Source organism: Lissotriton helveticus, chromosome 11, assembly GCF_964261635.1.
Source record: "Lissotriton helveticus chromosome 11, aLisHel1.1, whole genome shotgun sequence".
Lineage (NCBI taxonomy): Eukaryota > Metazoa > Chordata > Amphibia > Caudata > Salamandridae > Lissotriton > Lissotriton helveticus.
Window position 1 is genome coordinate 50,562,500 of NC_136072.1, and position 21,534 is coordinate 50,584,033.

At 44.6% G+C, this 21,534-nt stretch overlaps 1 protein-coding gene across 4 annotated transcripts in view; it reads left to right on the forward strand.

Annotated features, from left to right (window-relative positions):
* The first annotated feature begins 2,216 nt into the window (after positions 1–2,216).
* The window catches only part of COPS7B (COP9 signalosome subunit 7B), a 48,153-nt gene continuing 28,835 nt past the window's right edge, over positions 2,217–21,534 (forward strand). Inside the window, exons 1-3 of one of the 4 annotated variants that reach the window (XM_078668175.1) lie at positions 2,217–2,352; positions 8,293–8,462; positions 15,916–15,991. In XM_078668175.1, the coding sequence (XP_078524301.1) occupies positions 8,301–8,462; positions 15,916–15,991 (238 nt within the window). In that variant the 5' untranslated portion in view covers positions 2,217–2,352; positions 8,293–8,300. Of the gene's footprint in view, positions 2,390–8,292; positions 8,463–15,915; positions 15,992–21,534 lie in introns of those variants that run through there. The other 3 variants (XM_078668178.1, XM_078668176.1, XM_078668177.1) reach the window with 3 other exon arrangements.

Consider the following 21,534-nt stretch of genomic DNA (forward strand, 5'->3'; position numbering starts at 1 on the left):
CCTTATTGTTCACTTTGTTGGGGGGTAAGAAAGCGAGAATATCCCGTCACCTGACATATTTGAAGCAGGAAGATGGGGGACTGTGTGACCCGTATTTGGAGCACTACTACCAGGCGGCACAACTTGGATATCTGCTCAAGTGGTACAAATTGGAGTCAGAGAAGCACTGGTGTTTTATTGCCCACTCACTAGTGGGCATGCACATCTGGAAAGTCCCATGGCTCCCCTGAAAGCATCTACCCAGCAGGGTATATATGTCACTGGTCTTGAGAAGTATGGGCGAGGGTACAGGTGTAGTGCAGCCTCTAGATCCCTGTGTCTCCCCTGAACCCCTCTATAGGCAACCCGGACTTCCCCCAGCAAGCACGGGGAATGGTTATCTCCATTGGCAAGAGGCCAATTGCAAGAACATTGATTAGCTCTTTGATGAAAATGGTGTGATGGAGTTCGCTAACCTCACCGCAGGCTTTGGGATCCCTCGGAATGCATACTAGCAATATATGGCCCTCTACCAATGGGTGACCCAGCCACAGGTGCGCCCCTATGCAGGTCGCCCCCTGACCAAGTTTGAGAAGTGGTACATTACAAGAACATCCGACAAGGGTTGTTGTCAGACATTTATTCTTTCCTAAACACCCCCAGGCAGCATGTTAAATCTCCTGCGCAGCGTAGGTGGGAATCAGAAATGGAGCGCGAGTTCTCCCCCAAAGAATGGCAGGATATTATACATAGAGCCAGAGCCTCCTCCTGCGGTACAGCTGGTAAAGAGATGTTTTTAAAAATTGCACATTATTGGTATTATACGCCGGCAAGGATAATCAGATGGAAACTGGAAGGAAACGGGCAATACTGGCGCCAATATGGCCAACTGGGCACGTTCACTCACATTCTTAGGTCATGTACGAACATTCAGGATTACTGGGTGGCAATCCTTCGAGAGATAGACAGCATATACCACACTGATCTTCCTAAAATCCCCTCCTACATATTGCTAGGGCTCCCCAATGCCTTGATGTACCCTCTTGGATCTTGCCGTGGCAGAGCAATCACTCTGGCTCTGGGAGCAGTCAAGCAGGCACTGCTGTCTCGGAGGGGAACGGTGTTGATACCCGTGCGACTAGACTGGTTATACAAGCTATGGGAAACACGGGGGATGGAGAAGATTACAGCGGGCCTCACACGCTCTCTCCCTAAATTTGATAAAACATTGGGCACCACCATAGAATTTTGTTTCCACCGAATTCACAGAGCTCACATACCCGAGATATCTGCTCCAGCTCACTAAGGCCCCCCCAAAAGTACCAACAAAAGTAGCTGACCTCACCCACCCAGGTTGCTCGTGCGGCACCCATTGACCCACCATACACTCTCGTAGAAAATAGGCCTATCTTCCTCACCTCCTCTTTTCTATTTCTTTCTTCTCTATACTCTTAAGTTCCAGTGAAAACAAATGATCCCCACCGGCCGGTGGATGTGTAGGTGGCGGCTATTGTTATACTCATCTTTTCAAAAATAATAAAAGATTTAAACCATAAAAATGACACACATACTGGTTTGTGATGTAGCGCAGTACTTCCTCTATGCAGCCTTGACTGTTTATTTATAGAGGCGGTCAAATGACCACGGGCGCAACCAAATACCCCTGCGCGGCCGACCCCATTACATCCACTATTCCAAGTAAAAACTCACAAGTACCCTTCACTAATCCACTTTCATTAGTCTATCCCTACTCAAAAGATTGCTAAACGCATGAGAACTCAAGAGCACAAACTTACCATAAAATCTACAAGGGACAAAAAAAGAAATCACAAACCTACTATTTACCTCTAATCTTAGGTTCCAGAGTAGTGTTCTAATCACAGCAAAACACTTCAACGCCTCGTCAGGGGTAGTAAGCACTAAATAAAAAGAATTTACAACTGCACAAGTCAGATGCACAATTTGATTAACTCAGACAAGTTAAATTATGAACCACAAATTAGTACTTTTCATGTTATAGCTCACTCGTATATATTCTAACTTTGCCAAATAAGCTAGTCATCGTGTATTTTACAATGTAATTTATTTACATTAAGCGATCCCGACCGTTGACAGAAAGAGTTTATCACCGGTCCCCTGGTTGCCTGGTAATACTCTTGTTGTCATCATGCCTATTTAAATATGGCCGCCCCCGTTCCCGGCCTGAAGGCGGGTCGTTACCGCCTTCGCCACTTCCCATTGGCTACGTCCCACGTGCGCTGCCTGCGCGCTGACAGGCCTGGAACCTTTGTCTTCCGGCCACGGTTTCCGGGCGGAAGAAAGAGGGCGGCACGCCTGCGCCGCTCATGGCTCCTTGACAACCAGCCCTGGAGAGTGAGAGAGGGGATGGGGAGCCGCGACACGTGGGCAGGTGTGGGGGCGGCCCCGGGGGCCTGGGATGCGGGACATTGGTTGGCAGGTGGGAGGGACCCTGGGGGGGTCTGAAATGACTGGGGTTGGGTTTTGAAATAGGGACCATTGTGGTTGTTGAAGCCAAACACATCTGGGTGGATGGTCATAGAAGAGAGTCAGTGGAGGTCCCATTATGGCCACATTTGGGGGTCTTTAATTAGGGGGGTTGGCTCTAATGTGTGGGCAGAAGTGGAGGAACTTTGGCATTTGAAATTCATAACACTGGGGTGAGGGATGAGGGGCAGCCTTGTGGGTCTGAGTGGGGCTGGAGGGAGGTTTAAAATGAAACAGAGTGTGACTGTTTTTTTTGTCTGAGTGGGGCTGGAGGGGGGTTATAAAGTGAAATAGTGTGACCGTTTTTTTTGTTTGAGTGAGGCTGGAGGGGGGTTATAAAGTGAATTAAAGTGTGACTTTTTTTGTTTGAGTGGGGCTGGAGGGGGGTTATAAAGTGAAACAGAGTGGGGCTCTGCAGTGTGGGTAGTGACTGGTGGTCCAAGCACTGGGGTGTCTAAAAGGAGGAGGAATTGGGGCTGGTTGTTGGAACTATAAGAGGATTCAAAAGGACTTGTGTGGAGTTTGAAAAAGGAGGGTACTGAAAGATGGGGCACATTGACTAAGAATAATGAAATTTGGGCCGAACATAAAAGGCGGTGGGTCTGAAACAAGAAACATTAATATGGCGAAATAGGATGGGGGATTGGAACTCTGCAAAAAGTGGCTGTAATGTCTGATGGTCAATTGAATGGATTCTGAAATCGGGATTTTAAATACGCGTTATTTTAGGGTCTAAATAGAATATTAAACGTTCGTTGAACCTATGGTATCTGAACATCGTTTTTATATCATTGGTAAGCAATGGTAAAGTCAAGTAGTTTATTTGCATAGTTTATTAAAACGTTGCAATATAAAAAATATATTCAATTAAAAACTATCACGTACATTTATGAAACTCTTGTATCTAAAAACCGTGCTATAAAAGCTTGCTGATTTTGTGCAGATATGGTAGCATAAATAACTTGTCAGTTTTATCAACTTTTAATTATATGCTTGAAGTGTCCTCAGACCCCTTGCACGTTTGCATATATTTTTTCTGGCTAGGTTCCTATTGTCTGTATTTCTGGCATTTTGCTGCCGCACAGTCTCAGATATTTTACTGGTATTCATTGAACAAATCCTAGTTATTGGCTGTATTGGTGCATTTTTTGATTGAATTCAATAACCTTAAGATCACAAAGACATAAAAAGCACTGATTTGTCAGACAGTTGTCCACACTGGAAACAGCGCGTGTCCCAATGAAATGAAGCTGTGTGCCAGTCTGGGAAAGCAATTGTATTTGGGTTCTCAAGGGAGAACCTATGGGCCTCTTATGAACGAATTTGGGACCAGAAATGAGTAACTGTTAGAAACTGAAAGGCAAACCATGAGATGAGTGGACTTCTTAAAGGATGCTACCTAGTAAGGGCAATTGACCTTTTAACTATTGCCTCGTCTTTATCATTTATCTTCTGATGAACTGCTTTTTTCGGATGTTAATAGTGCCTGGGAAAAAGTTGGGTGATGGCCCTTCATTGTTCCCCAACCAGATCTCGGGAACCGAATACAACTCCTTGGGCTGGTTATGCATCTATTACGGTTCACAATGTTTATTTATGTACTCATTTTTGGTTTATGTAGTGTGGGTGAGCCCAACGTTTGTCAGACTTCAGAGCACAAGTAGAGGTATAAGTATTGTACGTTGACAGTTTACAGCATACAACTTGTATTGGGGTCAAAGAGATGCATTGCAACTTTTTTTAATACACTCTATAATTACCTGGTTATTGAACCAGATAATTATCGAGTGTGTATAAAAAAAGTGGTGAGGTGCAAAGTATCAAGAAGACATGGGCTAGAGTAGACCGTGTTCGAATCAGGTAGTATAATATCATCACATCAAGGTGCATTGGCGTTGATTACACACACAATCCCTGCACAAGGCAGAATAGTTATTTGTACTGTGATGGAATTCTTGTGTAGAAGAGGTACTCCGAAGGAGGGGCATGAAAAGCTACTTATAGGGTAGGATGATGGCAGTATATATAAGATAGCCTTCCTGATGACTGTAGTGAGAATGTACATTGTGGTGGACATTAGATTAGAGTTTGAGTTGAGTTGTGATAGAAGAGCTGAGAGCCCTGGACTCGTACAGCAACGAAGCCCAGGAGCCCTCACTTTCAATGTATGAGGTAGGACTGATGCCTAGGTTCACTCGGCTGTAAGGGTTTATGGTCATCTGCCTTATACGCCTATGAAAGCAGGGTGCGTTGTCAGCAACAAACACTGGTGATGGGAGCTAAAGAAGTTTGAGTCCCGGGTTGGGCATTGATCCATTGCTCATGGCATACCAATATTATATAAAGAACACGCAAATGATCTGCAACACAACTGGGCTGACTGATAAAGGGGGTGATCGAGTTTATTGTAGGTGGTTGGAGGAGTTTAATGTGCTTTGTAGATGTAGGACAGTCTGGCCAGTTTCAGGCTGCTGATCTAGGAAAAGTGCAGCTAGTTGTTCTGAAGCAAATAGCTCCTGCAACCTGTTAAGCAGGTGGTCTTCAAAGTGGGAGGTGCGCCCCCCCTAGAGTAGGGCCTCAAGTCATCCCAAGGGGTGCCAAGCTCTGGCCAAAAGAAGCATTATGCTGATAAAAGTGCTTTGTTTTCAGCCGAACAAAAAGGAGCATTAGTAAGCCACTCTGTAATGGGCCATCACAAACCTCTTTTGTCATTTACATCCTGAATGAGGGAAGGTGTTGAAAGGGAAGAGACTCTAAATATTCTTCAGAACACCCCCCCCCCCCCCATTTCGAATAACACACTGGGGATACTTAGACACGTTGGTAAAGCCTGCCTGACCAGAATAGTATGTTTACCAATCATGTATTTAATTGTAATTTTAAAACGGTAACAGAACATAACTGCAATGTTTAAATAAGTGTAGACATTCCAGTTTAATAAAATAATTGTGAAAAGTTTTTTTTGGGGGGGCGATTACCTTTTTGTTTACACGGGGGAGGGGGCACAGATTAAAAAGTTTGAAGACTGTGCTGGGCATTAACCAAATAGATGCCTCCTTCATCTATCTTATATATTGGCTGGAGAAGGTCAACAAGCCAGGGTAGGGGTTCTTCCAGTGCATTTGACTGTGGCAAACTAGTGCACCAGGGAATGATCATTTCTAGTCTTCCAGAAGATCTAGCCGGTTCTCTTTTGTGAGCTCTGTGGTTTTTGTAAGGAATGTCTTTAGCTTTTTGCACAATTTAATGCGCGAAGAGTTTCAAGCAGAGCTCAGCAGGCAGTGTGTTCCATGTTTGTTGGGCACAGTCCGAGTAGTGGGTTTGAAGTTTGGATATTCCATTCACAACTTTTTCCCGCTGTGCAGGATAGGGAGTGCTCCTGATATAAGTTTGTTAACTAGGTTTTAGGGTTTGTGGTTTGGTACGGTCTTGTACATAATGCTGCCAGATTTAAAGATATATCAACCTTCTGTGGGGAGCCAAAAGTCTTGCTGTCAAATAATGCAGGTTTTGCCTTCCTTTTAATTTTTTCTGGTTTAGTAATTGTTTCACTTTTCCTCAATACTTGGTTCCACCCTGAAATATCTATGTTTGATTAGTCAGTAACAATCTACAGCAGTGCAAACTGTGTCAGCTTTTATTCTGATTCTGAATTCTTTTGGCTGCCAACCCTGCCTCGCCTTCCGTTACTGAAATTCCAAATGTCATGTGAAACTAGCATCATTTGTACAGATTGGGGATAGTGGTCAGCATGTAAGGAAAATTGATACCTTGACAAGAAAATTCCTCGACTATGCTGGAATTGGGGGTCTAGTCCACACGTTACTGCTTTGATTATGCATATGAAGAGAGTATTGGAGTTTAGCTTCTGGGTAGGGCATAGTGTACTGCTGTTGCCATCTCTTTTGTCCACACATGTTTTCTGTAATTTGTAGGAAATGACAGCTGAACCTGAATTTGGCAAACATGAGGCATAGATCTCCACCTTATCTGCTACATTTGCTCCAAGTTGTGGCCTTTTATTTCCTACCATCTACTCCACTCCGGTAAACATCTGATATTCTGGCTTTTCCATGGTCCTTGCTGAGTCACACGACGAGAACGACATACCCAAATTGATATCCAGCGTTGCATGTCTGCTGGGCTATTCCCTTTGGGTCTGCTGGAACTACTACCATCACTCTGAAACTGAACTTGCTTTAGTATGTTTTTAATAACATACGTTTGTTTGCGCTTGTAACTGGCTTCTGCTAACTTAGTATTTACTGGATCGACAAGCTTAACGTTCTTGTAGGCTCGCAAAGGACATATGTCTTTCTGAGGCAATTCTCTTCATATCACTTTTGCTTGGTCTCGTTTGGTTTGTGATCCTAAACAAAGTTACAAAGGTGCAGAACTCTGCCCTTATACCACCGCTGCATCAGTTCTGGACCTTTCTTTAACCATTTACTCCACTCTGGGAATAGCCTTACCTAAGGCACTTGCCATATTGCATGTAACGTGACGAGCAAGCCAAATGCAACCCAAGATCAGAAAATGCTGCCATCCTTTATACAGGCTACAACCTAATTAACTAGGAATATAAGAATTTACGAGATTCCCAAACCTGCGTCTGCCTAATAACATTAGTTAAAAAATATAGCCACTGCTTCAATTGCACTTCAGCGTAATCTTTATGGAAAAAGTTAATTGCTATGCTCGTATACGGTTGTTCATCCATGCTTGCTCAGTGTTACGAACCCGATTTTTTTGTGCATGACCGTCTCAGCTGTCACAATCGTGATGGCCTGTTGTGCGATCTTGGCTTAAAGATTTCACCAGCTCTTATATTGTTTGCACCGTTCCCCAGGGTACAGTGGAGAAGTGTGGCTCAGTGGTTAGAGGCGGCTGACCCGGAAGCTGAGATCGGCCGTGGACCAGGGTTCGATTCCCCGCCTCGGCGGGTCTCGGGCTCTAAAATTCCACGGACTCGATAATTCTCGCTCCGGTGCCTACTCGACTCACGGGGTCACACTCTGCGACTCTGGGCAATAGCTTGCTTAATCTCCACTACGTCCCCTCGCGGCGGGATGCCTGGCTTTCACCTTGTGGATACCCTGCCGGGGTATCTCACTGTGGAATACCAGGACGGGTTCCCTAAGCAAGCGCTTAGATACCGTGTCGGTGATTTGCGCTATATAAATACATGTACATTTACAATATCGCCATCTGGCTCTAGCTATAACAGTTGGTGGTAGCATTGCTATCATTTCCCGCCACTTCTTTCAGCTGTCTAGTGTGTCCTTTCTTAACTAGGTGCACAAATAGATTATTGGGATCATTTACACCATGTGACCCTACAGCCTCTGTCCTGTTCATTGACTGTCATCTCCTCTGTGTTAACCCTGTCACAAGCAGCCATGCTCAGCAGCTGTTTATTATTTTTGTTTTAAACTAATGAACACGGGTTCTTCAAGTCATCTTACAAAACAGATTCGTAACTTCTAAAGAAGTATCCATGTTTTGGCTTATATTAATCCACGTGCAAGGTAAAGGTTATGACGTTTTTTCCACTACACCTATTTATCAAAATGCTCCTTCAGAGGTCCCACTAATGGTTGCCTATCCATCTTTTCCACTTTGCACTTGATCTATAGCATCAGAACCTAGGATCCCTGCAGTCCTAATCTGTGGTATCCCTAGACCCTTGCGTTTCAAGTGCACCAGGGCAGTTGATCTGAGGGAAATAAACAGCTGAAATTTCACATAATATTTGGAGAGTTTCTTCTGCATTCGTAGTCCTTTGAAATTATTTTCTGTTTTGCACAGGTAGAAGAATGGCAGGAGAACAAAAATCCTCATCGAACGTGTTGGAACAATTTCTCATACTAGCCCGTTCCACCAAAGGGTCTGCACTTCCAGCTTTGGTTAGCCAAGTGCTTGAAGCTCCAGGCGTTTACGTGTTTGGTGATCTGTTGGAAATACCTTGCGTGCAAGAGGTAGGATCGAATTCCCAAGTGAAAAATATGTGTGTTCGTCAGACGAGTGTGTGCGGTTTTTTTTGTGTGCTCAAAATCTGTTTATTGAATTTTGATACATTAAGGACAAGTATCAGTCACATACTGGAGTTTACAGGGTCATTTGCATAAGGAGTCAGTGTAGATGGGCCACAGTACAGCACAAGCGAGCTAGAAAAGAGGGACACAAAGAAGGTGGCCAGCACAAGAGATCTAGGGCAAAGAATCAATATGATCCAGACATGACATTTAAGCAAAATCAATGTAAATCATGAGGTAAGCCACACTAAAGTCTCATCATATGTCAATATTAAGAAAACAAAAATAATGCAGAACGTGATTTCCCTTTGAGGTGCACATCTGGAAACAGAGATATCTAGATTAAAGTATGTCTAGCAAGCATTCCCTTTGTGTAAATAACTGTGTCCGTGTTAGATCTACAGTGGTGCTCCAGATCGGTACTTTCCTAAAGAAAATGAAATTACTACAAACCCAACAAAGAACAGGGAGGGGAGAATGATCCTCTGCTGCTGAATCTATTGGGCGGACCTCACTGCAAGTTGTAAAAGAATCAGAGGCAAAGCTAGGTGGGGGGAGGGGCTGTAATGGGAGAACATCAGGGATGACAATGGAGGTCTCCATCAGTAGGGAGAGCGGAGAGCGACAAGTAAGAGCAGCTGACTGAACAGAGGATCAGTGAAAGAGTTGAAGAGCGCGCAACTTAAGTGACTGAAAGCAAAGGTGTTCTAATCTTGAGAAGTAGTCAAGGAGGGGTTGCTCGTCACATGAATTTTTTATCTGTGAAGGAGAACCTATGCAAAAAGTGCTTCAGTGCTATCGTTTGCCAAGGGCTAGTGAACCAGTAAGCAATGGGGGGGAGCAGGGGACATCCAAGCCAGAGCAATCAATTGTTTGGCGGCACCCGTCGTGTGACGGATTAAGTACCAATCGGCATAAGTTAATGCCTCGAGCATGGTTGGACGTAGACCCAAGAAAACCGTGCAGTAGTCTGCTGGGATAGGAAACTCCAGGATGCTTTTAACATGGCTCAAGACTTCTTTTCAGAAAAGAGTGAGTAGTGTACACGCTCACCAAATGTGTTTTAAGGTAGCTTCTTGCGCCCTGCATCTCCACAAAGTAGTAGGAGCTGTGGGGAACATTGAATGCAAGCGGACTGGAGTGTAATACCACTAGAGCATTAGCTTGTAGGCTGATTCCTGGTGTAGGATCTTACGATGTATTTGGGGGATTCCTGCCATAAAAGCTCCCACTGTTTCTGTTTGATTTCGCTCTCTATTTCCCACCTCATCTGATATGGGTCCTTCAGCAGAAAGTGGGATTGTTGGACGACACTGTTGGTCCTAGAAACTAAGCCCCTAGAGCCTCAAAGTGGCGGACCTTGTTCTCAAAGAGTGTGAATGGGCGCATCGAGATCCTCCACATTAGGAGGATGAAGTGCCTAGTGGCGGAGTTGGAAATATTGAATTCAGATTTGCATTGTTCAAATGATTACATTTTTGTGGATCCTGGACTAGGTCCAACAGCGTCCTACAGTCGGCGTTCTCCCTGACAGGAAGGGAACCCCGGGCAATCCTGGCGTGATCGCGGGATTGTGTGCAATAGGGGTGTTTGGAGAGGGATATAAGGTAAGGGCATAAGTAAGCGCAATTCTATCCCAGATCTCTAGCACTGTTCTAGAAGAGGTTGCGAGAGGCCTGGGTGTCACTGCAGGATCCATATGGAGCCAATGTTTTTTCTCTCTAACAACCCATTCAGAAATATATCTTAGATGTGCTGCTTGGTAGTAGTCAAAGTTGTGGCAAGCGAAGCCTCCCCAATTTCTGCGCAGCATAAGTATGTTATTGGAAATGCTGGGCTGCTTCCCATTCCATATGAAGGCACAAACGTCCTTCTGTAGCCTGTGGATATCCTTTGCTGGGATAGAGGTCGGGACGGCCTGAAAAAGATAAGAGTATGCAAGGTAAAATATTTATTTTTGACCACGTTCATCTGGCCCAACCATTATATATGCATCGGTTTCCATCTGTGCAAGTCCTCTAAAATAGCCTTACGATAATGGGGCTAGTTAGCGTGGGTCCAGGTCTACAGGGAGTTTGTGATCTTTAACCCCAAGTAGCAAAAAGACTTTGTGGCCCACTGAAAAAGAGCCAAATCCTGTAAGGCCAGGAGGAGTTGTGATGGTAAAGTGAGGTTTATGGCCTGTGATATGGGGTCGACAGGGGTTAGTCAGTCAGTAAAAGATCATCTGCATAAAGCATAACTTTATGGTCCTGAGCTCCGACGGGAATGCCCATAATGTCCGAAGTCTGTGTAAGGTGAATCACAGGGGTTCAACAACCAGGGCAAAGAGAAGAGGGGACAAGGGGCAACCTTGACTAGTATCCCGCGTTGTCAGGATCGAGGCAGTAGACTGGAAGTTTACTCTGATAGTAGCAGTCGGGACGGTATAAGAAGCCATAATTTTGCTGATCATGACAGGACTCAACCCAATTTTTATGAGGACAGGGTGCAATAAGTCCCAATTGTCAAATGCGGAGGAGGCAAATTTCTCGAACAGAAGATAGTTTTGACGCTACCTGAAATAATTATTTTGAGGAATTTTGGGCAGATTACATATTTTGTGTGAAATAAGCTGATTTATCTTTAGACAGTAAGGACTTGTAATCGTGAATACCTTGTTTATATTTATTTTCATCCCTGCTATACTTCTTTCTCCGTTTCAGATTCTTGTCTTCTGCAGCATTTATTCTGCATTCTACGACTGTTTGTGCACCAAGGCGCAGAAGGTTTCTCTCTGTGTGACTGGGATACCCTGAGGAGAGCAGAGAGGGAAATGACTGAGTTCACCTAATTAGAGTAGTTTAAAGTGGCTAAATCCAAGTCATTTGAATGGTCTGCTGAGAGTGAGCTATCATTGGATTGAATTGGTCCGTATGAATTTTGTTCCAGGCACGAGACCTGTGAAGGATGTGCGGAAACTTTCCCAGATGTGTTCTCTTCAGTAGGGTTATATCAAGCATAACAGCGTGATGATCGGGGGGGGAGGAGCCTAGCCTGCAACCATGATGGCCGCTTAAACCCTCGGCTCCGCCGACCCTCTCGCTTTCCGCCCGCATTGTACTTTATCCTGTAATCTATCCTCTATGTGAGCCGAGTTATCAGGACGGGGAGGTGACTCAGATTCTAATGGTGTGTTCCCCGGCGTTTTACAGCGGCGGAGGTGGTGGGACGTCCTCGCCTCTTCCCGGCTCCTACTGGCGGTGAGACCGGGTCTTTGTGTGTGAGGGACGGCCAGCCTCGACCATAACAGCGGCGGCCATCAAGGACGGAGAAGTGTCGGACGGCCGGAGAGATGTTGCCGCACAGCGCTTCCCGCTGCAGAGATCCACTCTGCTCCGCGAGTCTACGCGCCTGAAAGATATCGCAGATGCGTGGGATACATTGTATCGTCTCCCCAGCCCATGGAAATCCTGGACAGTTCTTTCATCTCTCCCTGCGCCGTGGTGGGAGCCATTTTGTAGGTCGCACGCTCTGCACTTGTACCTGATCACCCTGGGCCGCTACTGAAGCCCCAAGTGAGTGCCGGCATTGCATTAGCGTTGTATGTGGGGTCGACATGGAGTCTGCTGTTCCTGCACCTCTGGCTTGGTCGTACTACGCAGAGAGTCGGTGGGGTGACCAGATGGTAGCGGGGAGTGCTGACGGTCAGCTTCGAGGGCTATTACATGCCTGTGAGCCCCGGGTGCAGAGAACTACGGCATCCTTTCTTCCTGGGGCACCGCTAGTGATCAGCGATATTCTGGGCGCTCTTGGTGCTTTGCGGGATGCCCTGCACGATGGTGCCCGGGACCTGGGGGGCCGGCTGGATGCTATTCTACTTGAGGTGCCCTCAACTGGCAGTGCTGGTTCTCAAGTGCGGGGCGTTGCGCCGCACCCTGTGACCGATTGCAGTGGACTCCCTATCCGGGTAAATGCGGATGCCGCTGCGGTGTTGACCACAATGGTTGTGAAGAGGTCTGGTGTTAGTGTATTTGTGCGATGGCTGGGGAACCGTCTCCGGACGCCATGTCCGGCAACTCCTTTGTGGTATGATGGCGTGACTCCCCGTCCTTTCCTGGAGCTGATTCTACTGTTTTGGCCAGCCGACCTTTGGGGAATGCTACTGTGCGTTGCCTCTCTCTGTACCGTGCCTGGACACATGGTGTTGGTTTGGTCGGACTTTGTTGGACTGCATCCTGTTCTTTTGTGGCCCTCCCGCATCCCTAATTCATCTAAGATGGCGACTATGCAGCCGGACTCAGTCGACGCACCTGACCGGGGGCAAGGTTGAGGATGTTTATATGCGTACTGTTGCTTGCATTGCTGGGATTGTACAGGACGGACGATACATTGCCTGGGATGACCATTGGTATTACATCGGTTCGGGGGTCCGGGGTTGAGCGGCTGAGAATACTTATGTTGGTTATCCTCCTCCTCCATCTTTTCTTCTCTCTTTACTTCTTCTCTACCTATACTTCGCTTTATATTTTTCCCTACTGTGGGGCAGTTCCGGGGCGACAGGCACGCTGTTAGTGGGTTTGGCCGTAGCCATTACAGGGGTGCAGGGTGGTGGGTGTGGGGGGGGTTTATTATTTTAGTTTGTTTTGTTCTGTGGTCTCTATCGCTCTTTTCCGGCTTTGGGAGGGTTCTTTCCTCTTTGTGGGGTTGGCTGTTTCTGGGTCTTGCACCTTTTCTCTTCCTGTGTTTTAACAAATTTTGTTTCCTGTTCTTACGGGTGACTCTCTGGGTTTACGATTGGAATTGTTGCTTTTTGTAATGATGATTATTGTCCGGTCTTATTGGTGCGGCTGTTTAAGCCTAAATAGTTGCTGTCTTTATTGCCCAACTTCGATCGTGAATGGGGTACGCCCCTCTTGTTGCGTTTCTTTTGTGTTCCTTTATGTCAGATGTGCAGTCCTTCCTGTTGCAGCCCCCTCGCTTCATTTAAACTTAAAAATGAAAACCTCCTATCCTGTGTTGCGCGCCCCGTAGTCCCTTCTGGTATACTTTGCAATATCCTGATTGTATATTGACCTATTGCTCTCCTGTTTTTCTCATTTATCTTTGCGGCCGGCCGTGATGGTTGTGGGCCTGCGCATGTATATCCTACTTTTGTCTCAATAAAGGTTTAAAAAAAAAAAAAAAAAAAAAACAGCGTGATGATCTGTCCATATCAAAGGCAGATAATCTTTTGCTTCCAACAGGGTATTGTTGGTAAAAATTCCATCCAGCGTATGGCGGGCAAGATGTGCAGGGTAGTCTACTGTTTGGGACCGATCGAAATGAGCCATAATCTCGAAAAGGGCCTCCATGTCTGTATCAGTTGAAACTTCTAAATAAAAGTTAAAATCGCCTAAGACAGTGAGATCTTTGGCACTTAAACCGGCATCCAGCACGGAGCTCAACATCTGTGTGGAGCCCACCATCTGTGTAAAGGTATTCTAGGGCCCGGAAGGCAATCAATTAACAATCCTTTAAAGGATTGCGTTTCGGCAAGTTCTGTATTGAAAGTAAGTGCCTCACATTCCGGCAATGAGGATGGTCTGAAAATGGCCAGCATGGTATCCTGTTAAATAAGAGCTGGTCCTCTGTCCTCTGTCTTTATATACTTTTTGCTGCTTGCTGCAGAACTTATTTGAACGGACCCTCTAGAGCTACGGACCTTCACACTGCATTTCTTTGGTGGTGCTCTAAACATTATTTCGAATAGATACATAGAATCTTTCTCCTGTTGAAAACCTTTTCTGCAGAACCAAAAAACGTTTGTGGAACATGCTCAACACAATTCAAAAGTCACTTGAACACAGAATCACTCTTGAATGCAAAGACTTCTAATCTGTTCAATATCTCTATACAGCTACGGTGCATTACGAGAACTTGCATTTTATAAATACTTACACCCATTAGCTACACCCAAACTGTACAAAATTAAGTGGAAAAGTAATATATAGTAGTTAAACCTCACAGAGTAAACTATAAAAATAAAAAAAAATAGCACACTCATTGGATATCGTCATTGATGTTATCAATGATGTCATTTGAGATCTCAGTGTTGTCACCAATGTCATAGAGCAAGTTGTGTGATGTCATTTGTGAGGTCTTAAGCAGTGCATTGCAGGGGCACAAGTTTTATAGTTGGTTCTGCTAACTATAACTGGTGTTTTATTAGTTCCAAATGTTAATGTTCCAACTGACCAATTCACCGAACAATAATGGTATATTGTCTGAAATCCATTAGATGCTGTGCCTGCAATGTTATGGTTCTTTCCAACTATGATTCGCTTGAGATTTAAGATGGGTGGGATGGGTTGTTCCGATGCTGCAGTTGCTTACAGTTGGCTTTTTGCTTAGACTTAATGCAGTTGGCCTTCAACTGCAAAATGAAATATCCATGATCAACAAAAGTGAATGCAAGTTAAAGTTGCACTCAACTGCTGTGTAATCAGTTAGGTGCCCATGGCGTTCATGACATACCAACCTTTAAGAGTAGGTTATCCTACCCCTAGGCTCATGCTTGACTCTGAGTCTAAAAACCATACCCAACCAGTTGAAAAATGCCGATCAGGTCTCAGTTTTACCTTGTGGGCCTTGCTTTGGTATACACAGAACAGAAATTATATATCCTTAAACCACGTAAATCAGTGGTAAAAGAGCTCTCTAGGGCTCACTAAATGCACATATACTGAAAAGCAAACCACTGTGAATCCGTCTTATCAGATGCTCTACGCTCTGATGGGCCCTATTCTTGTACACTTACATTCGCTAAATTAGCCTACTTTCTTATAAATCCTTAAACCACTCAGACTTAATCATCCGTAAAAGAGCAGCTCTCTGGGACTCACTAAATGCACTTCTACTGAAAAGCAAACCACCATGAAGCCGTTTTACCAGCTGCTCTACACGCTGATGGGCCCTAATCTTGTACACTTACCTTCGCTTCATTAGCCTACTTTCTTATATATCCTTACAATGTTGTGAGTATATTAGTTTACTGCACTTCTGCCAGTTCTTGCTGTGCGGATTTTGAACGTGCCTGTTTTTTGGCCACCAACAAACCTTAATCAGCTAACAACCTTGGTAAATGTTTTGTATGTCACTCTTTCAGGTCCTCCACTGTGATGTTAACTCTCATGATATATTAACTCCTTAATGTTACTTTGACTATCTGTATATACGCCATATTTAGTTGTCACAAAGGTGTAATCATGGTAGAAATGTAAGATGGTGTACTGTTTGAAAGTTATTCAATATGGACCATGTAGTGATGTGGAATGTTCAGTCACTAGGGCACAACGTAAAAGTGTTGTGGGTAGAGGCTTTGGCAAACAAAAACTTTTTATTTTTTCCCCTTTATTTACTTTTTTCTCCACACCAGCTTGCTGAAGGTCCCAATGCTGCCTACTTACAGTTGCTGAACTTGTTTGCCTATGGAACCTATAAAGATTATGTAGGTAAGACCAGGCTTGAGTGTTTAACACTTATGTGTGAGGTCGCAGGATGCTCCCATGTCAAATATGTGGCTATGTTTAGAGCTTTGATTGAGAGATGGACCATTTGGGCTCAACAGACATAGTTTGAATTTATTCTCATCTGCAAAAGTGTTGGATAATAAAAGCCCCTTCCCCTTAGCAATACTTTATACTCGAGTTGTTCAAGTGATTTTATTTGCATTTTGTAGTGAAAATGCAAAAACATATGTGGTCAATTTCACAACACTGACCCACAGCAAAGAAATATAACATGTGTGCAAGGTATGCATCCCTTCATTTGGAAAACATCACCCTTCTGAACCAACTCCCCACAGCTCCACTGCAGAAGATTCCTAGTAGTAGCTTCATCGACCCTAGGAAGTCCTCTACATACCACCAGGAAGGCCATAAAACATGCCTCCTGTTTGATTAAAAAAAGCCTTCCTCAGTCCCTTCTGAAATATTAGAAGTCTGGTATCCAAAGCAGCACAGAATGTGCTTCAACTGGACCTAGCTTGACCTCACTGGACCTACGGATTAGTAAAACTCCAAGCATCGTCTGCATCAGAAACCCTGGCATGTTACAGGATAATGTCTCCTGGAAACGAATAGCCATAACACCCCCGTCTCACCTATGAGCATTCCTGGTAAATCTCCCTGTCTATTTGTAAAGTGAACAACATCTGTGAGTCTCCAGTTTCAGAAATTTCCTCAAATACAGTGAAGAGCTTGAACTTTTTAGATCTGCTCTAAAAGAACTTACGCCCCAATGGCAAGACTTTTTTGTATTTTTATATTTTATTTTAAGTTATGTACCAACAGTTCAGAGCAGTCCTCATATGCAAGCAGTACAAGCGGTCACATGATGAAAAAACACATATCAAAATTTCGACAGAAAGCGAACATCGTAACTCCTCCCTGGGTGCATGAGTTCATAGCCATGGAGATCTACAATGTAATAGGGGTGGGAATGCAATGGTCACAGCAAAGCTCCAGAAAAAGAGCACGGACTGCGCAGCAGCAAAAAATGCATATTCGAGATCTGTGTACCCCAACGGGTGACATTGTCATTTAGCCTCTGCCACAGAGGTGGCAGACTGGCTGTCCGGGCCGGTAGAAAGTAGATATGATCGATATGGGCCCCAGATATCTCGGACCAGGATGCAGGGGGTTGGAGCATAGTGTACATTTCAATCTGATCGCTGCAGGTCGCCATATCTCGCAGCCACCCGACGCTTAGCTAAGAGCTATGCCCTTCACATGTCCCAGCAACATGACCCGTGGATCAGGCTCAATGGCAGTTTGTATAATGTCTTCCACTAGCACCTTGTGCAAAGATATGGAGATGGGAGGGCAGTCCCATACAAGACGGAGAAAGATTGATCAATCCTATATTGCAGTCGAGGAGTACTGTAAGCCCTATGCAAGTACTTGTAATGTAGGAATTTTGTGCCAATAGTTCCTTGAGATCGTGCAGGTTTGCACACAGCAATAAGCACAAAGTGCCTAAGGCAAGGGCTCACCCAGTTTCGCCTCCCAGGGACACCGGAGCTGCCTCCGTTCAACCCTCCTAAGTTGCGACACAATGGCTTAAAGTCTTGCAACTCACACCATAGAGTCAGGCGAGGTTATGAGCTGTGGAAGTGATGGGAAGTCATCAGGTTCCATTGTCCATTGGAAAGTTGGTTAAGGCGGATCTAACCGAGTTGCGCAATCTAGCGTAAATAGAAAATATCCTACAAAACTGCTTGAGTGATAGAACTCTCCCCTCCACATATAGGTGGCCCATCGTCATCATGGCTTCTTTCGACAGGGTAGTCTGCTACAATCAATTGTGAGTGGTAGCAAATAATTGGATATTTGTGAAGTGGCCTGGAAATACAGACAAAACGTTCCAGCCTTCAGACAGAGGGACCTTCATTCCCAGATTTCCAGCAAGTGGTGGCTCTGTTAGTTTATTTTGTTTTCATTTAGAGCACTAGTCACCGGAGTGGATGACTACCATTTGGATATATTACTGCCATCCTGGAAGACCCAAAGGGAGCAGAGAGGGCTACGGTACCCTATGGGTCTGATCTTATTTGGGGATAAGATGTGGAATGTGAGCATCCAGACTATACCAAAACTTAGCAAAGTGGCACTAGGTAGCCAGATAGTAGAGTTCCAGGTCTGCACCTAAAAAGCCATCATCCGCATATGAAATAATCAAGAAGACCCAAGCGATCCTAGCCGGGTACATGCCTAGATCAGTTTGATTAACAGAGACCGTAACATTATAGCAAACTGTTTCTTAAAAGGAACAGAAATATGGTAAAAAAAATATAATAGTTTAGAGAGGACATTCATTTGATGAGAGCAACTCTACCGGCCGGAGCTAATGGGAGTTTAAACCATGTGTTCATCCGGCTTGAGAGGAAGGGTTGTGGGGCAATAACTGAACCACAATTTAGCACAATAACCTGCTCAGGCCTATGATGGAGGAATGTACCCAGATATACAATGTAATCTCTAGTCCATCTACAGGCGTATTGCAGCTCAACTGGCACATTACATGCTGAGAGCGGAAAGAGGCCTGGTTTAGACCAACTGATCGAATGTCAAAGTATATCCCAAACTGATTGATCTCCCGCATCAGGGGGTTAAGGTTGGTGTTGGGTTCTCAAATAAAAAGCAGCATTTCGTCAATTGCGTGCATGGATAATAATTGGCGTATATGGCAAAAACAAAGGACTCTATGTAAATGTCTGTCCTGGAGCATTCAAGCTAAAGGATCCAAGTTGAGAATAAACACAAGGGGTAACAGTGGGCAGCCCTGCCACGTTCCATTCTCCACAGGCAAGGCATGTGAGGCGAGTCTGTTAGCAGACTCTACGGCCACCGGACCTTTATACAACAGTCCGATAAGAGCAAGGAGGCTGTTTTGGACACCATATCATTGGAGAACCTCAAACAATAATGGCCATTCTAAGGAGTCAAACGCTTTTTCGGCTTCTAGTAGTTCAATTGTCACTCTGACCACAGGACTGATTTGGTAAATCGAGGAGAATACCCTTCAGAGCACGTAGGCATAGAATTCAATAAGGAGGGAGGCAAGGATATGCTTGTATGCAGTATAAAAATCATTGTCTGTCTGTACCTGGGGGCTGGAAGCCTTCTAAAGAGTCAGCAGCAGCGGTTGACTTAGCGGTCTATGACAGTCATCGAGCCACACCAGGGCCACATCGTTGAGATAGTCGACAATATCAGTTAAAGGACACTTATTCCTGGTGGTGTACAGGTGGGAGTAATAGCATACAAGGGTGGATGGTAAATCCTCAGTGTGATTGAGCACCTGCTTGCCATCTATATTAACAATATGAGATCTGGCCTGCTTCCTCTTAAGCAACCAAGCCAGTGTCCTGTTCGGTCTCTTCCTGTGTCTATTTTGCCTAGCTAGAGCCGATTTCCACAGCCGATACACTTCCCTGACTGCCAGTTACTAAAACTGCAGCAGAAGAAAAATATGGTCTTGCAAACAGGTTTTTTGAGGTTTGGCTTCAATTGAGGCTTCTCGTTTTTTTATGGTCAGAGTCCAGACTGTCTAGTTGCTGTTGAATGTCTTTCAAGACGCCGGCATGCTTGGTGATAACCTGTCCACGGATATAGGTTTAAAGGCCTCCTATACTGTGGTATACTGCTGTGCTGATCCCACATTGAACTGAAAATATTGTAGAATCTCAGACAGAGTCTTGTCTTTCAAGACTGGGTCTAATGGAGAGGAGACCGGAAAGCTCCAGCCTGGCTTCAGAAATTGGAGCCAGAAGGAGCGAAGGCAAGCATAACTGGCGGGTGGTCAGAAAGCGTGCAGTGTAAGTGCTGAACCCCTTGACACTGAGGTGGCAATTTCAGGCGAGGCAAGCCAGTAGTCGAGGCTTGAGGATGATTTCACCTGATACCTGAGCTGTCCCATAGCAGGTAGAGTACTTCATTCCTTCTCATACCACAGTGTCCTCCCCAAAAGCACATAACCTAGTAAAAATCTCATGGAAAAAAACTGGAGTAATCGAAGTTGCATATGTGCTGACCAATCCTAGATGTATATTATCAAGCGATCTAACAACAATTCATCTACCCGCAATGTCTGCATAGGTCGCATGTGTTTTAAAAGCCAAACGAGGGCGCATCAGAAGCACACACCCTTAGAACAGAAACCCTATGGAGAAAAAATATCGGGGAGGCAACAATTTCTAAGCAAATGAGTGAGAGTGCATGGGTGCAAAATGTATCTCCTGTAAAAAGGCTATGTCAGCCACTTGGCTGTCTTGGTAAGATAAAACCCTTCTGACCTTACGGGGGTCATTGAGATTCATGACGTTCCAAGTATATCACTTACATGCATACCTAAGATGGGTTTGGGAACAAGAAGAATGATGTGGAAAAAGAGGACCAAGGAGAGGGAAAACCCAGGGTGCATGCAAGAGCTAAATGACTGTATTGAATGCTAATGTGAAACTACCTGTACTGACAATCATAAAATAACATATCCCGACACCCTTCCACCGCTACCAAGATTTAACTTGGGTCAATTAGTCTAACGGCTGCTTGATAGTCTTCACCTTCCTCATCAAAATGCTAGGAACCGTAGGACAACCTAACAGCTAGCAAATCTAGACCGAAAACAAGCGTATTCATGAATCTTTAACCTGTGCATGGTCAGAGAGGATTTAACAAGTGCCCTAATCAATCCAGCTGGCACAAACAAATGTGTAGGTATTCTCACCGTGACAATATCTGCAGTAGCTGTCATAAACTATTTTTTTTTTCTAATTTTAAAAACGTCACCATGTTTTGCTGCTGATCAAGAGAAACGTCAGTTCATAAAAAAAAACATAGAATCGTAAATTCATAGAGGAAAACAGTCTTTTATATAAAACTCAAAAACCGTGAACACTTCAACGTAATAAATATGGATACAACACAGCCTACATCAAGTACATTGGGTACTTGAGTAAACTGTTTAGTGATTTAAGACCCTATAAACCTATCTCTCCCACATTAAGTCCTCCTCTCTTTGAGGAAATTGTGTGAAATTAAATAATTCTTCTCAGAACAAACTCCTCAATGTCGGGATCTTAGCACTGGCACATCATCAAAATGTTCGCCCAAACCACTGGCAAGACATTACCCCTCTGCCAAGAACAAGAAAGGATAGTTGCCTACTTGAAAACCGACCAATAATAAACCAGTCCTGATACCTATCAGTGTTGCCAAATAAAGCATGTGCTGTATTAAAATGCTGTCTGAAGTTAATCAAAACATCCCTACATGTAGGCGGAGTATTCTCGCTGAGCCTCGTAGTACGGCACATAAACCTCTGCATGAAAAGTATCCTGCTAAGCCCTCACCATCAATGCTGTTGCCACCATATTATCATTAATCATTTTTGAGCCAAAAGTGTTGGAAACAGTAGTTACATTACATTTGGTTAGTTTGTCAGATGTGAAATCCTCAAGTGAGTATTTGTGGAACCGCACCAGCTAAAAACA